The following is a 15,021-nucleotide window of genomic DNA, read 5'->3' as shown; positions in this document are numbered from 1 at the left end:
GTGATCTCTAAGGACAAAGGAGTAACAAAAAGTGGCTTTGGTATTCTGGGGTTTGCCATACACGGACTCAAATAAGTGCAACGCCGTCCATCCGTCTCCTAGCAACAAACCTTTTTCACCTAGACGCACAGCATGGCAAAATTTGTACTCGCCGGTAGAGCTTTAATTTCATTTTAATCTAATATTTGCCAGTATTTCCGGTACATACACGTGCATTAATTTGTGCAATTTTACCTCGAACAGGAAAAACAGACTGCCCTTATTATGCCAAAGCAGAGCTTTTAGCAGACACCCTCCAGCAGTGTTTGCCAGACTTCAAGATCCATAAGATCTCCATCCTCCCAGATGAATGGAAGGTATCATATTTTCAGGCGATCGTTTTAGGCATATAAATTTAAGGACGTATTGTCACCTCAGCATGACCTCTCTCTGGGCAGGAATGGCTGGGGGCCACGTGTGAAAAAAATAACTGGAAACATGAGGGCTCCCCTTTGGTTTGGAGGGAACTAGTGGAGCAAGGGGGCAAAGGGATGCTCTTGGGGGGCTTCAATGACTTCCTAGAGCACTGCCAGGTAAGCAAAAAATAGATTTTCTCAGCTACAATAACGTAAACTTTTAAAACTGAAAATGTCATCAATTGAACAATGGTTGTGTAGGATTACTACGGCATCACGTCAGACATGACCACAAATGTGATGCTGAGTGTTGCAGCAGAGAATCTGGAGGCCAAAATGAATCTCATCAAAGAAGAGCAGCATCGGGCCAGTCTTATTCAACCACTTCATGTTTGGATAACTGGGTGGGTCTGTTGTAAAAGCTAAAGAGAAAACTCTATTTCCTCTTTTAGGAAACTTTTAAGGACTTTAGCGTGTCTTTATAGTGCTCTCAACCCAACATGCCAAGTCCTGATCCCCAGTCTGCTCTCCCCCGAGGTGTTTCCCAACGTTTCTGCAATCAGCCTCCGCTTGCTGGACCTGGAGGGAAACGAGGAGCAGTTACAGAGCCTGAGGTTGGAGATCGAGGAGCTGGCAATCAGCATGCTCCACCAGGTGCACTTAGACTTACTTATTTGTTTGGTCACATCGAGAGGAAAGCAAAACCATGTCATTAAATTTATTTACAGGTGACTACTGGCACAGATCTGGAGCGAGCCTTCAGGAAGGCGGATGTCATCCTCCTTCTAGATGACGGTGGGCACGATGGAGAAAATGAGGGTGAGGAAGTAAAGAAGAAGAAGGTAAAGGTGATCTCAGAGCGCTACAAAGAATACGGGCAACTGATCGATGCAACAGCCAAGGAGACGGTGAAGGTGATCGTGTCCGGCGACTCGTTTCTCAACCTGAGGTGCTCGCTTCTTGTGGACAGTGCACGCTCCATCGACAGCCACCAGTTTATCGCTGCTGCAGCTCAACTGGAAAACGAAGCCAAGGCTGTACTTGGGAAGAAGATGAGAATGAGGCCGTCAGGTATCTCGTGTGAATTGGTTGACTCATGTTCATGTTGCATTTTAGCACCAGCCCCTGAAATAAAAGACGAATCAGTTCTTATGTCTTCTCCTTCTGCAGATATTACAGATGTAATAGTGTGGGGAAATATCAGCGGTACTTTCTACATTGACCTGCAGAGGGCAAAAGTTTTCAACCATGATGGGCCAATCACAGGACCAGCTTTCTTTTCCCAGCCACTTCTAAGCATTTTTCCTGACAGGTCTGTTACCACGGAAACATAAAGACCTTAATTTGTATTTTTTCAGTGCACTTTTAATTCTCCAGACTCCTTGTGAAGTGAGTCTGGAGTCATGAAGGTGGTTATTTCCTGGTGCCCTAGATTTACCGCATTGGTAAGCTCAACCCAGCTGGGGCTTTGGCAGGGTAAACAAATATAATATGATAAAGTCTGACACTGGCCAGCCACTGGCATGATTTCAGTCTGTGCAAATATTGATTGCACAATACATCTGTCCAGAAAGCTGCCTGCTCTGATGGGAAACCCATCCTCTGTTGGCACACAAGATAATCTTCTTCTCCTTTTCAGGAAATGGTTGGAAACAGACTTTCAGCACTTGGTACGCAGGCGGCGTCTAGCTGTGACTTCAAAGACAGGCCAAGCAGCCGCCACATCAGCTGCCAATGGGATCCTCACTGTCTTGAAAGCTTGGAATGGTGCTAGTGATCCAGATGTTCTGTCTTCGGGTGTAGCTTGCCCAGGTTGAGAATTGGTTTTCAGTGTGACAGAATGATTTTTAAATGCGATTCAGAGTCTCTGATTCAGTGTGATCTAGCTTGTTTCAAAATGTGATTGTTTTGGGGTTATTTTAGGTCATTACAGTCTCCCTGATGGCATTGTCTTCTCAGTTCCATTAACCTTCACAGATGGCAAATGGTCAGTAGTGTCTGAGTTGACTGTTGAAAATGAGCTCAAGTACAGGCTTGAGCTCTCAGCAAGTGAACTGCAGCAGGTAAAGTTAAACCAATAATATTAGATGTAGCGCATTCTCGTTGCTTGAAATGTTGCTAACATTTTGACATAATTTAGGTAATTTAAGAAAAATGTATTAATACTATCTTTTCTTTCTCAGGAAAAGCAGTTTGGATCAGACAGCGGCACAACTGAATAAAGCTGTTGTTTAAAGCAAGCATGCTCATTTCCACGTCTATATTTTATATTTTTATCACGGGAGTTTTCATCATTCAAATGTTTTTTTTAAATCCATGTTTACATTATCCTGGCCCTTGGTTTTTCTCTCTGAAACAAGCTGTTTTAGCTCATTTTCTTTAAATATTCTGGCAAATCAGTTAGCTAGTAAGCCCCGCCCACTTTGACCACCAAATAGGGAAATCTGTGTAAAGCTTACATCATCGTGGCACAACAGTAAGTGAATTCAGAGCAGTCTGAAACCAGACCTTTGGCTTCAAGCAACTCCTTTTACATATGCTTTGACTATGTTGTTTAATATGAATATGATTCTCCTGTAATCATAAAGCAAGCTCTTGCATATATACAGTACTGTGCAAAAGTCTTGAGCCAACCCAAATTTCTTTATAAAATATATATGTGTGTATTATTTATTTCCCCAAAGGGGCCAGAGTTTCTTCAGCACTAGTATTTTTGCACCAACAATGTGATTCCCAAAGGAATATTAGCCAAAAACATGGCATAACTTGAGGAAAATGTAAAATTTCTTTCAAATATTTGAGGAAACTCGATAAGTGAATGACAAAAGGAAGAAGTGACAGGCATAACAAATATCTACAGGCGATGAACAGTACCATAACCTTAAGAAATAGGAAAAATCAAGCAATGACCTGCAGAAATACATCTGGCTCTTCAGTCCAAAACATCTACTGTTCACTGAAACCTCATCAGAAATGTCTCAGTGGAAGGCCGGCCTCATTAAGCCATTCTTAATAATGAGAAACAGGGGGAAAGGATGAGGTATGCCACATTACACAAGAACTGGACTGAAAATCAGTGGCAACAGGTCTGATAGAGTGATGAATCCAAATGTGGAATTATGGTAAAAATGATCAATAATATACAGTATACTTAAGGTCACAATGAGTGTTTACACTTATCTGTAAAACACAGCGGAGGTTCTGTCATGGTTTGGGCTGCATTTCGGCCAGTGGTGTTTGAAAGCTTGTTAGAAATTTTGGAATTATGAACGCAGAAAACTATCATGAGATTTTGTTCCACCATGCAATACCATCTGGAAAGTATCCGATTAGCGAAAACAGCTTCATTTTTCAGCGTGACAATGATCCCAAACTTGGATCGGCCTCCCCAGAGCCATGACGTCAACATTACTGAAGCAGGATGGGATCATCTTGGTGACAAATGGAAGTGCTTTGAATGTCCTCCATTGGAGAACTATTCCTGAAGACTAAAGAAATAACAAGAAAGCTGTCTAAGAGAGTTCAGCATGTGCAGAAGAATAAAGGTGGTCATACCAAATATTGACGTTCAAGCTTGTTATATACTGCATTTCCATTTATGTTTGCACAATACTGTAACAGACACTCTTAAAAACAGAATTTGAAGACCAGTTAATGATTAAAGGTAGTAATCCAGATACGTGTCATTGCAACATATTAAGTTTGTTTCAGTTTGTTCTTTTATTTTCACATGTGCAGTTGCAGTTTTATATCACAGTCTGATCACATTAAACCCATCCCGCTTTGTGAAACACGTCCAGAGGTTATATTTTTAGACATAAAAGATCAAACTGAGTACTTTATGGAAAAAGGAGAAATTAGAAAATATATTCCTTTTTTTAAATTTTTACAGTTCAGTAAGTTACTTTTTTTTTTTTTAAACGTTTAAGCAGGATTTTAAACATAAATCACAGTACTACCGTACACAAACTAGTCAGTTAATATCGTTCTCTAAAGCCGACGTCACCGCTCACCGTCCATCTCCACGTACAGATGGTTGGCCTTTTAAAAGTAAGGACACATCAAAACGTTTACTCTCCTCACTGATAATGAAATATTAAACAAGCTGAATTTAATGCACTCTTTAAACCTGAAACATTCAAACTGATTTTTTTTTTCTTCTTCACAAATTGTGCAGTACTTTGTCAGCCGACAAGGAGAACTTGAACAGGGTGCCGTTTTTACATGCAGAATGTACACTTTTTGCATTTCTACACTATGCACAAGGAGGCGCTGACTGAAAAAGAGGAGAAGGTTAGTACAAATGCAGTGCACTACGACAAGTTGGGGGAAACAGACACATTTTGCGCAATGGTATGTTCACTTTGTACAACCCAACCCTGAGACTTGGATGCTGAGTGGTTCACAAGAGCAAAATCGGCTTTTCCATACAGTCGAACAAGGTGCTAAATTTCTTGTTGATGATCTTTTTTTTTTTTTTTTCCCATCTTGTTTTTGAATACAGATCCCAAACATTGGCCCAGGTACATGACGCAGAATGACAGTATTATTCCCTACAAGAACAGAAAAAAATTCTGCTCTAGTAAAACTGAAAAATCAACCTCAAATATTGATGTTAAATACATGCGTGATGCATGGCATGCATGAACTTGTCATGGCACAAAGGAGGTTATTTGGTAAATATACAGATCCCAGTAATCACTGTACAAACAGTACACGGGCATATCTAACAGGTCTGTAGATAAATAACAAATTCAATTACACGTGGATGTATGAAATTAAATCCTACTTACAAATGTAAATAAAAATGAGGCATTGATCACACAGAGGAAACTTGGGAACACTTCTCTTATCGTGTCACGTTAAAGAACTCGCATGTGGGTAAAGATCTACTAGCTGTCAACATCCAATGAAGTCAGAGAATCCGTTTTCAGGCAACGAGTGAAAAAACCAGCAACGACTGAATGGGAATTTCTAACTTTGAACCCTAAAGGTGTGGACGCGGATTGGTGTCATTTTACTCGTCTAACTGTGGGAATGTGCAACTACGATTCAAACCTGGTGTTGTCGTTAAAACATTTACATACAATCTTTATATGGATAACCAAAGGGATAAAATAGACTCTTAAATTCCCCCTCTGCTTTAGTTATAAAGTTTCATCGACTGACCATTAAATTAAATAATTTATACCATATATTAACAGTTAATCCAACATTCCAACTCTTCCTAACGCCACCTATATAGATAGACATCTGCCTCTGAATGAAAAAACAAGGTGGATGCTTTTAGCCGTGGTACAAAATAAAGGCATCACTGTTGTACTAAAGAGACTGAAATCAAACGGGTTCTTAAAAGAAAAAAAAAAAGTTTCTAAACTTTTAATTAAAGCCACAAACCTGCTTTTCATTGAATACACTCCTGTCAGGGGAGCACTCAGCATAACACAAAACCTCTTTACTATAAATGCAATATGAAATGGTGCATTTAATTGTAAAGTAAAGCTGTGTAATTATGAACGCTGCCCGATAGAAGCTAATGATGGTCCTGGTGTAGACACGACTCCCAAGACTTTAACAGACTCTTCTGACGTGAGGCTATAAAAGCAGAACGCACCGAGTATCTCAACCATCTGCCACACAATCACTGACCAACACCCTTTAACTCCAAACTCATTGATAAATGGGTTTTGTATAGCTGTATGCATGAATATAATGTTGTTTTAACATACAAATAAAAGCAAAACATTGGGGGAGGGGCGCAGCAGGGCAGCTATGACTGTGGTTGATGCTGAGGGGATGGAGGTGTGTCTGGAGTTTCTCCCGCCACCTGTCCTTCAGGGCTGATGTCCAACTCCTCATCCAGTTCACTTTGGTCCAAAAGCTCAAAGTCCTCTTCCTCGGTCGGAACTAGTGTGTCGTCGGGGAACTCCTCGCCGGTGCCACTTTCCGTTGTGATCGCCTCATCTGGTTCCTCGTCAGGACCGAGCTCCTCTGCCGTGGTAACTGTAGTGTTAGCAGTGGTGTCGGCAGGTGTCTCCAGAGCGCCCGGTGGGGTTTCGCTGGGAAGAAACTCAGCCAGAGAGGGCTCCTCGCTGGCCTCGCTGGAACGCAGCAGGGCTGACAGAGTGTTCTGCACGACAGTGGAGATGGCAGTGCTCACTATCTCCTCGCTCAGGGCCTCCAAGGAACGTTGTGCACCCTGGGTGACTGCAGGCTCTGTCTTCTCTCCTCCCCCATCCACGCCCGCCACAGGCACCGCGCCCTCTTCGCCCCCAGGTGGTCGACCGTGTCCGTTGAAATGTGTGTTCACAAAATGGAGGGGGGATGCTAGGTGCTGGATAAGGAGGCTGGCGGGGCTCAATGGTTCCCCTTCGGACTGAGTGTCAGCCTGGGCTCCCTCTGCCTGGCCTGAACCTCGCAGAGGAAAGTGAAGCAGACTTTGCTCAATGGAGGGGAACTCCTCCACTGAGGGGAACTCAGGGAGATCCCGCAGGTACGACTCCTCTGGGTCACTTTGTAAACTCTGCTGGTCCAAATCTGCAGTAGGCAAGAGACAGTATAAAACCATAAATAAATGCAAGTCGTGCACATTTAATTTTCACAGTGATATCTTAACGATGAGAGGATGAGGTGACATTGCCCTTATGATAACAATCTGATGCACAGAAGCACGACAATCCAAAAGGAACACTCGCCCACATACTGTCATACTTTCTTTGAAAAGAGCAAAGGAAAGACACTCGGTCTGGCCAAGAGAGAGTTTTGTTGTTTTATTTCGCTAATTCTGTTGGTCTGCATCTCTAAAAATTTGATACTGGTGAATGACATTGCACAGAGCAGCACACACACCTCTGCACACACTCACTATCCAAATTTATTTCTTATATAGACCTCTTCAACTGCTTGTTGACCTAATTATCTAATCAGCCTGTCCAACAGTATCAACTCAATGAATTTAAGCGTACAGACATGACCAAGACAACCTCCTAGAGTTCAAACTGAGCAGAATGGGGAAAGAAGGTGATTTAAGTGACTTTGAACATGGCTGTTGGTGCCAGACGGGCTGGTCTATTTCAGAAACGGTTGATTTACTGGGATTTTCCCAAACAATCAGAGAGTGGGCTGAAAATGAAAAAAAAAAAATCCAGTGAGCGGCAGTTCTGAGTGAAAAAAGAAACTTGAGGACAGATTCCTTTGAGCTGATAAGGAGGCAACAGTAACTCAAATGACCTCTCGTTACAACTAAGATATGCAGAAGTGCATCTCTGAAAGCAAACATGTTTAGCCTTGAAGCAGATGGGATACAGCAGCAGAAGACCTCGTCAGGTGCCTCGGCAGGTTGACTGATATAGAAGATTAGAAAAATGTTCCCTAGTCAAATGAGTTTTGATTTCTAGTGCCACAAATAGAATGGTGGGGTCATAGTTCATGTGAAAGCATAGATCCCACATGCCTTTTATCAGTGGTTCAGGTCAAAGATGGTGGTGTAACGATAATATTTTATTAGCACGCTTTGTGCCCCTTAGTATCAACTGATCATCATTTAAACACCACATCCACATGTGAGTACTGCTGCTGACAATGTCCATCGCTGTGTGACGACACTGTACCCGTCTTCTGATGGCCATTTCCAGCACGATAACTCGCCATGCCACAAAGTTGAAATCATATCAGACTCAGTTCTTGAACATGACAGTTCACTGAACTCAAACGGCCTCCACAGTCACCGGATATCAAACCAACAGAGCACCTTTGGGATGCAGGGGAACGGGAGATTCAGATCATGGATGTAGCAGCTGTGTCGTGCTGTCAACTTGGATCATAAAAAAAAATATATATATTTTTTTTAAACAAGCTTTAATCAAAGTTCAACATTGACACATGACAACTACCTTCAGAGACGTCGGTGAGTTGAGGAGTGGTGGCTCTGGACACCGAGAAGCCTCCACTCTCCAAGATGGATGCCTCTTCATCTGACAGCTCAGAGTCTGTGATGGCCATAGCCAGAGCCGTAGTTTTCACATCCACCTGACCAAAGAAAACAAAATAAATAAAATAATGACGCATTATTTTCCACATTTCAAAACCTGAAAAAGATAAGTATAACCAGACTCCTCTGGTTACTCCACATGCAACAAGTTTGAATTTATTACAAGGACTATAACCTTCATAGCTCGTAGAAGTAATCCAGATTATACTAGTTTGTTTATTTTATTACGTTTGCACCATGCCCTGCAAGTGTTCATTCACAGCATAGCGACTGAATACCTGACATGACACTGTCAGTTACTGAACTGAACCGTGTACTTTCTGCTGTTGCGCAAATGGAATGCAGTTGTACTGGAAAGATAATCCTTCAGGTCATTTGGCACAGCGCAGAGCTCCATTCCCATCAACACGTCACCACATTCATAAAGGTCGGTGCTGACTTCAGCACACTGTGCTGCTGCTGCAGCTTCCTCTGCTAGTCTTACACTTTAAAGCGGCACCCTTGCATATACGTACTCTCTGTGCATTGTGGGTCGTGTTGCAGGTGTGGGTCCTTACCGTTGGAGCAAAGCAGGACAGCTCCTCCTCGCTCTCGCTCTCCGTTTCAGCTCTGGGCTCGTCCCCCTCCTCTACCTTTATCTCTGTTTAAAACCCCCCACACACAAACACGTGTTTTCAACATGCCATGAAGGACACCACAACAACAACAACAAACCACTAAAGGAAGTGATTCAAAGACAGCGGTATGAGAATCAAGTAACCAAGGGAAACTGCGGCTTTACAATGGCTCCTTTTGTTTGTGTGTGCAGAGCCCCTGATGTTGGGTATCGCTGAGAGGACAAAGAAAGGTGAGCTACATCGACGCCGACTTCACTTGAAAGCACGTTGCGGCTGAAAGTGGCTCTCTCACTCACTCCTCTTGTCGTGTTTGCGGTGCTCCGTGTCTCCCTTCATGCTGTAGTCCAGTTTCATCAGGATCGGTTCCAGACCGGTGTACATCCTCTGGATCAGCTCATGGTACACCACCAGCGGCCACAACAGAACGCTCAGCGCTGAAAAGCAGCGTGGAGAATGAACATGGGTTTTTTTGTTGTTGTCGTTTTAATTACTGCACTGACTCCTATTATTACTCACTGCCAGACACCCTCTGTTATGGCTCACCTATAATATAGGAGATCATGATTCCTGGTACGTAATGTCCAACCACAGCCAGAACAAAACAGCCACTGCACATCATCACACAGAACTGGAAAAAAGAGAAAGCGAGAGATATCTTCAGTGTGTGCTGTATTTATGTCATAGAGAACACTTTACTATAGCCGTTTCTAAAAGTGGGATAGTTTATATCACTAGCATTACCAATCGGTTAGTGTGATGCTATTCATATAGTTGACTTTTCCCCCAAAACACCGCTGAAAGGAATAACAGCACTACTCATGAGTTTTATTTTTTTAAACCCATGATTAAAAGGTCCTGCATCCGACATGTACTTATGGAAATGCATCCAAACACTAGTAAAACTGTGCAAAGGAATCAGGTGATTATTACAGTGCAGCTCAAAAACACTGGCTGTGTGTGTCACTTCACTCGCCTCACACAACGCCCACAATCCTATTTACAATTCAGTCTTTATGATGGATATTAAGTTGTAACGACTGAAGATAATTCACTGTAATTAATGAGGTTATCGACTTTGTGCCACGTGTGCAAATACCTACAACTCAAAACTAAAGAGAAAGACTTCTGCAAACAGCTGGAAGCAACAGACTAACTTCACCACAGGGTAACGGTCTCATTTTCATTAGACACATCTCTCTGTTATCTGAGCTCTGTTATCAAAACATGTAAAGTTCTGGGTGAAATGTGGCCAAAGCCTAATATTGGAGATGTCATGTTCACTGCAGGGGGGAAAAAAATCTGTTTACCACAAAGGACTGATTCTACGAGACAGGTTTGGGCAGAGTAGAATGATGAGAAAGAAACTGGAAGCTTTTTCAGTTATTTCTCCAAAAGGATCCAGTTTTTCAGTTAGTTGAGCAACTCGCTCAAGAAGGGAGAACAATCACAGTCTAATCTCGTGCGTGTCTATTAACTGACACAATGGCATTCTTTAAGAATTGTGCCGTGTTGAAAGTAATGTGTAAATGTGACTAGATTTACCTTGGAAGTCCGCCATTGTGAGTTTTCCAAAAAGTAACCAAGGTGCACTTTCAGACATATTCTAATTCTGTCATATGATCGAAAACACTTTAAAAGGACATTTAAGGAGTTGTTTAATGTGTTGTTAAGCCTACATTACTTGTTTGAGATTCCCAAAGTCCAATGTCCAAGTCATGTGTTCGTTTTTTTTCTTGCTGTAGTCTTGCACTACAATCAGACTCATTTAGCGAGAGGAAAACGGTGAAGGGGAGGAGTGGAGATGTGGACGTTACTTTTATTTTTAATGTACAAAAGCACAAGAACATGATAGTGAAGTGGGAACTGTCTCCAGGACAGAAACAATTGCATTATGCTGCTAATGCAACATTGTCTCTTTGCAAGACCTGCACATACAGCATGTTAACACAAAGCTAGCCAAGAACCCAGAGGGACGTTATAGCTGAGTATATGCAGACCTCAGCCCAGCAGCTAAAACCTGAACTTCATCAGGTAACAAAGGCAGCAGTCAGGCTTGCATCTGGACACATTTCTACAGCGGAATCATTGTGGCAGTTGCTTAAAAGTCTCTTTGGGCTGGTTTTCAACTTTTCTTTGTGTTGTTGGCTTTGTGTTTACACATAAAAACTAAAATATAAAGATTGTGTGTGTTTCCTTATTCGGACAGGGATCTGGGCTGATGTGATGAACTGTATCCTCACCTTTACATTGTAAGTTGCTGATTATGAGTGTGTGTTTAGGGGCGTTTTATGGAGTAACAAGAAAGTTAAAATAATGAGTAGTGTAATGAATTACTTTCTTTGAGGAATAATTAAGTAATATGCTGCATTACTAAAAGTAATAAGCAATTCCTAATACATTACTTTTGTTGTGTAACAACCCCAGCACTTCTCATGACTACGCTAAATTTGCCTCTCCTTATTGACAGTCTTAGCTTAGTTCATCTTAAACCTGAATATGAATCTCAATCCTTCAAGTAATGAGGCCAGCATATATACAAGTAGTCCCATTGAGCTTCAGACTCCACTAATCACTCAGATACTGAGCGGATATCCCTGACAAGGTCATCTCAGGGATACAGCTCTCAGAGGGCCCCACGCACCTATTGTTCAGAGATTTTTTCAGTTCAGGGTTTTCAGTCAGAAAGTTGGCTTGAAGGGTGGGTGGCTCTAAAGTAAGTAAAGTTTCAGTGCACAAACTGAGAGGAACTAAGAACTAAGTCCCACTGTAATACATTATACAAGTACTATTCTGAACTTTGTAAATAATCATGCAAAGCTCGTCTGTTAAAGTCTGAGAATAAAAATACAGAGCTGGAAAGATGGCTAGAAGAATTGGCTTTTTTCTTAAAAAGAAAGAAAGAAAGAAAAAAAACACAACCTGACAACAATCGCATAAACATTTATACTTGGACTATTAGAGATTCACCCCAATAACATGTGTGCATATGCGTTTCCATGGTCACACCAAAGCACCGTACCTTGCCATGGTTCTGTCGTTTGTACTGCAGCATCTCCTGCAGATACATGCAACAGGTCAGATAACTCTCAGCCAGGTGGTGGCTGAGCTCGGGGATGCTGAGCAGACGCTGCTCCGCGCTCATTGTCTCACTATGATCAAACAAGAACACACACGCACACACGGGAAGAAAAAAAAATTCAACACCTGTGACGGACACAGATCTGTATTTGAAGCAGTTCAGGCTGTACTTATGTTAGCAAAGGTGCAGGTTAGGATTTCATGTTTGCGTAATGATGATGGAGGGAGACAGATGCACACAAGTGAACACAAACACAACACACTAAATGAGGCAGGGAGCCTGAAATTAATTATAATCACAGAGTGTTGTGTGACAAACGGGTCATAACATCCTACATGGACAGACTTTAATGGATGACTTTTACACTACATTAACACAGGAAAAATCACTGCTTAAGAAAACAAAATCAACTTATTACACTACAAACCTTTGTGCAGGATGAGCGTCTACATGTTGAACTGTAGAAGAGACACAAAAAACAAACAAAAAACAACCCACAATTAGCAAAGAATCTGTCGAAACATCTTTTTTTTCTCCTGCAACCCCAGTTCCACAAAAAGTTGGGCCGCTGTGTAAAATATAAACCGAATGCAGCGAGTTGCAAAAAGTTCCTCCAGCTGTTTCTTTTTAAGGACCGCTTCCTTTTAAAGCCTTTTCCTTCCCCTGTCCCAACAGTTGTGAGACGCGTCGCTGCCATCAAACTCAAAAGGAGCTCATATTTTTCCTAAACATGTTTCTACATTCTATTGTGAATAAAATTGGGCAGATTTGCAAATCACTGCATGCAGGTTTGGTTTGCACTTTCAAACAGCATCACAACTTTTTCAGATTTTAATGATTCTCACATTGAATATTAACAGAATTTTTTCAGCCTTGTAACATATTTTGTGGATGTTTGACTACTCAGTTAAAATAATACCAGAAATCACACGATGTGTGTGAGTGGAGGAACAACTTCAACTTGAATAGAATTTTAGCTTTGTCAGCAATACCTGACAGACAACATTACGCGAACTATTAGAGGAAGGCATCATTGTGATTACTTTGAGACCTTACCAGTAATGATGGGTAACTTGGGCTTCCATCTCTCCAGCAGCATGAGCCCCAGCAGGGACACGCTTATCAGAAACAGAGGCCGCAGGGAGGTGGAGGACAAGATCCTGCAGAAACACAAACACACTCATGTATATAAATTCAAATACGGGGAATCTATTAAAGCCCTATTGCTGTGGTTGAATATGAGCCAAGGGAAAGTAATCAGACAGCAAACTGACAGCTGGTCAACCAGGCCTGAGCCACTCATCTTTACGTCTTCTCTTGAATTGCGGTATTAACAGGTGTGACACCTCAAAATAACCTTTATCTATATAATATAATTCCTTATAGTTAGCAGGGAACATATGCCGTGCCGAAAAGGAAGTTTAAACTGGCTTGCAACCTTCGTTAGCATTAGGCTAAAGACGTGGGATTAGCTAACTTATCTTGACATTCACTCGTAATACCCTCGCTGACGTTAGCCAGATAGCTAACAATGCACTCCAAAGCAGCCTTATCAGTGTGAGAGACAAGCGTGATTAAACGCAGACTCGACGTTTACCAGAATAATGTGTTCAGTGTCAGGGCGACAAAGATGCTGTACAGCGGCCTCTCCCAGACCAGCAGCCTCTGCACCCACAGCAGCAGGAGTTCATACTGCGATAGCCAACCCTGAAGACGCTCCCGCAGGCGAACGAGCTCCGGGTTTCCGTCCCCGCACGCCTGCTCCGACGTCCCCGCAGGGAACAGGGCCTCCAGGCCGACCGAAGAGGAGGTAACCGAGGGGCGTCTTCTGGCCTCCTCTCCGCTCGCCATGTTTCCCCCACTTTGTTATGTTGTTTTGGAGATCACGGGGTATATGGAAAGATGAGGGTCAAGCAGGGCAGAGTGAAAACGATAAAGCATCCGGTTAAAACTTTCAAAATAAAGTGGGTTGATAAAGAGCAGCGAGTACAGTCGCGTCTTTCTGTCAAGTTTGTTAAAAGAAAAATTTACCTTGCTTCCGAGAAGACCGCCATAAGATATTCTAATAATAATAAAATGACTAAAATAAAGGTGATACTGAAACGTGCCGTGAAACTCTGATAGCTAAATTTAACTAAACGGAATAGAAAAATGCAAAACTGCAAAAATAAATAAAAAAAATACATAAATAAACGCCAACTTATACCTGAAGTTATACAGATGCATTTCCATTTCCTATAACAATTGCACAAACACTTGATTATGTTTTGTGTATGTGTGTGTGTGTGTGTGGGTGCAGACTGTGACCTGCGAGTGTATTTTATTTTGAAGGTAACTCCTCTTCCGATCCCAGTCCGTCGCAAAGACGGGTACACAGATGGGCTGACGGATCATACGGCCCGTCAACAGAAAAAATAGAGTCACGTGTTTCCTTGTTTACTGTGTAGAGAAGACGGGGTTAAAGAAAGCCAAAGAGTACCACCCCGTGGTTAGAGATACTGATTGTTATGCAACATTTTATACAATTTTAAACTATTAAATTTAACGTTTTTTTTTTATCAAGATTTCCTCACGCACGTGCTTATTTTCGTTTCATATTAGTTGTTTTTAGAAAACAGATTATTTGTATTTGCACATGACAGAATTCTTTTTTAAATAGCAACGCTTATAAAGATTAAACAGATTTAAAATTTCATTAAGAAAAAACCCAAAGGAAATTAGACTTGAGGAAAAAGAGCTTTTGATGCTCACAAAGCAGGAGATGGATATACAAAGTTATCAGAGCTTTTTCAAGTATCAAAAACTGGAGTGACTTGCCACTGAAAATCTGTGAGATAAATTGAAGGCCAAATACTTGAGGTTTTTTTTTAGAGGCGAGGCACTGAAAAGACAACACAACAAGCTTAAATACAAATTTAATTGAGAAATGTTATCAAAATC

At 41.8% G+C, this 15,021-nt stretch overlaps 2 protein-coding genes across 2 annotated transcripts; one reads left to right on the top strand and one right to left on the bottom strand.

Annotated features, from left to right (window-relative positions):
* Positions 1–132: 132 nt before the first annotated feature.
* mdh1b (malate dehydrogenase 1B, NAD (soluble)) lies at positions 133–2,617 on the top strand. Its single transcript, XM_085348542.1, has 10 exons — positions 133–154; positions 244–356; positions 438–572; positions 657–799; positions 881–1,049; positions 1,124–1,466; positions 1,566–1,707; positions 2,035–2,207; positions 2,319–2,458; positions 2,579–2,617. The coding sequence occupies exons 1-10, from the start codon at positions 133–135 to the stop codon at positions 2,615–2,617; spliced, it is 1,419 nt and encodes a 472-aa protein (XP_085204668.1).
* Positions 2,618–4,116: 1,499 nt separating this feature from the next.
* retreg2 (reticulophagy regulator family member 2) lies at positions 4,117–13,964 on the bottom strand. The gene is made up of 9 exons (XM_085347494.1): positions 13,679–13,964; positions 13,138–13,241; positions 12,509–12,539; positions 12,022–12,151; positions 9,546–9,630; positions 9,299–9,436; positions 8,943–9,025; positions 8,288–8,423; positions 4,117–6,932 (listed from the first exon to the last, which is right to left on the bottom strand). The coding sequence occupies exons 1-9, from the start codon at positions 13,930–13,932 to the stop codon at positions 6,166–6,168; spliced, it is 1,728 nt and encodes a 575-aa protein (XP_085203620.1). The 5' UTR covers positions 13,933–13,964; the 3' UTR covers positions 4,117–6,165.
* Between the last annotated feature and the right edge of the window lie 1,057 nt (positions 13,965–15,021).

This window comes from Diplotaxodon limnothrissa, linkage group LG23 (assembly GCF_057381915.1).
Source record: "Diplotaxodon limnothrissa isolate DT_005_m linkage group LG23, D_limnothrissa_male_GT1.1, whole genome shotgun sequence".
Lineage (NCBI taxonomy): Eukaryota > Metazoa > Chordata > Actinopteri > Cichliformes > Cichlidae > Diplotaxodon > Diplotaxodon limnothrissa.
The sequence above is the reverse complement of the archived record's forward strand: the minus strand, read 5'-3'. Positions and strand labels throughout refer to the sequence as shown.

Excerpts from the sequence above, each read along its gene's own strand:
- mdh1b (XM_085348542.1), top strand. The coding sequence starts at position 133 with ATGGCAAAATTTGTACTCGCCG. Across the intron at positions 573-656 it reads ACTTCCTAGAGCACTGCCAG|GATTACTACGGCATCACGTC; the intron begins GTAAGCAAAAAA and ends ATGGTTGTGTAG. Across the intron at positions 2,459-2,578 it reads CAGCAAGTGAACTGCAGCAG|GAAAAGCAGTTTGGATCAGA; the intron begins GTAAAGTTAAAC and ends TTTCTTTCTCAG.
- retreg2 (XM_085347494.1), bottom strand. The coding sequence starts at position 13,932 with ATGGCGAGCGGAGAGGAGGCCAGAAGACGCCCCTCGGTTACCTCCTCT. Across the intron at positions 9,437-9,545 it reads CATGATCTCCTATATTATAG|CGCTGAGCGTTCTGTTGTGG; the intron begins GTGAGCCATAAC and ends GCTGCTTTTCAG. Across the intron at positions 9,026-9,298 it reads CCGCAAACACGACAAGAGGA|AGATAAAGGTAGAGGAGGGG; the intron begins GTGAGTGAGAGA and ends GGTTTTAAACAG.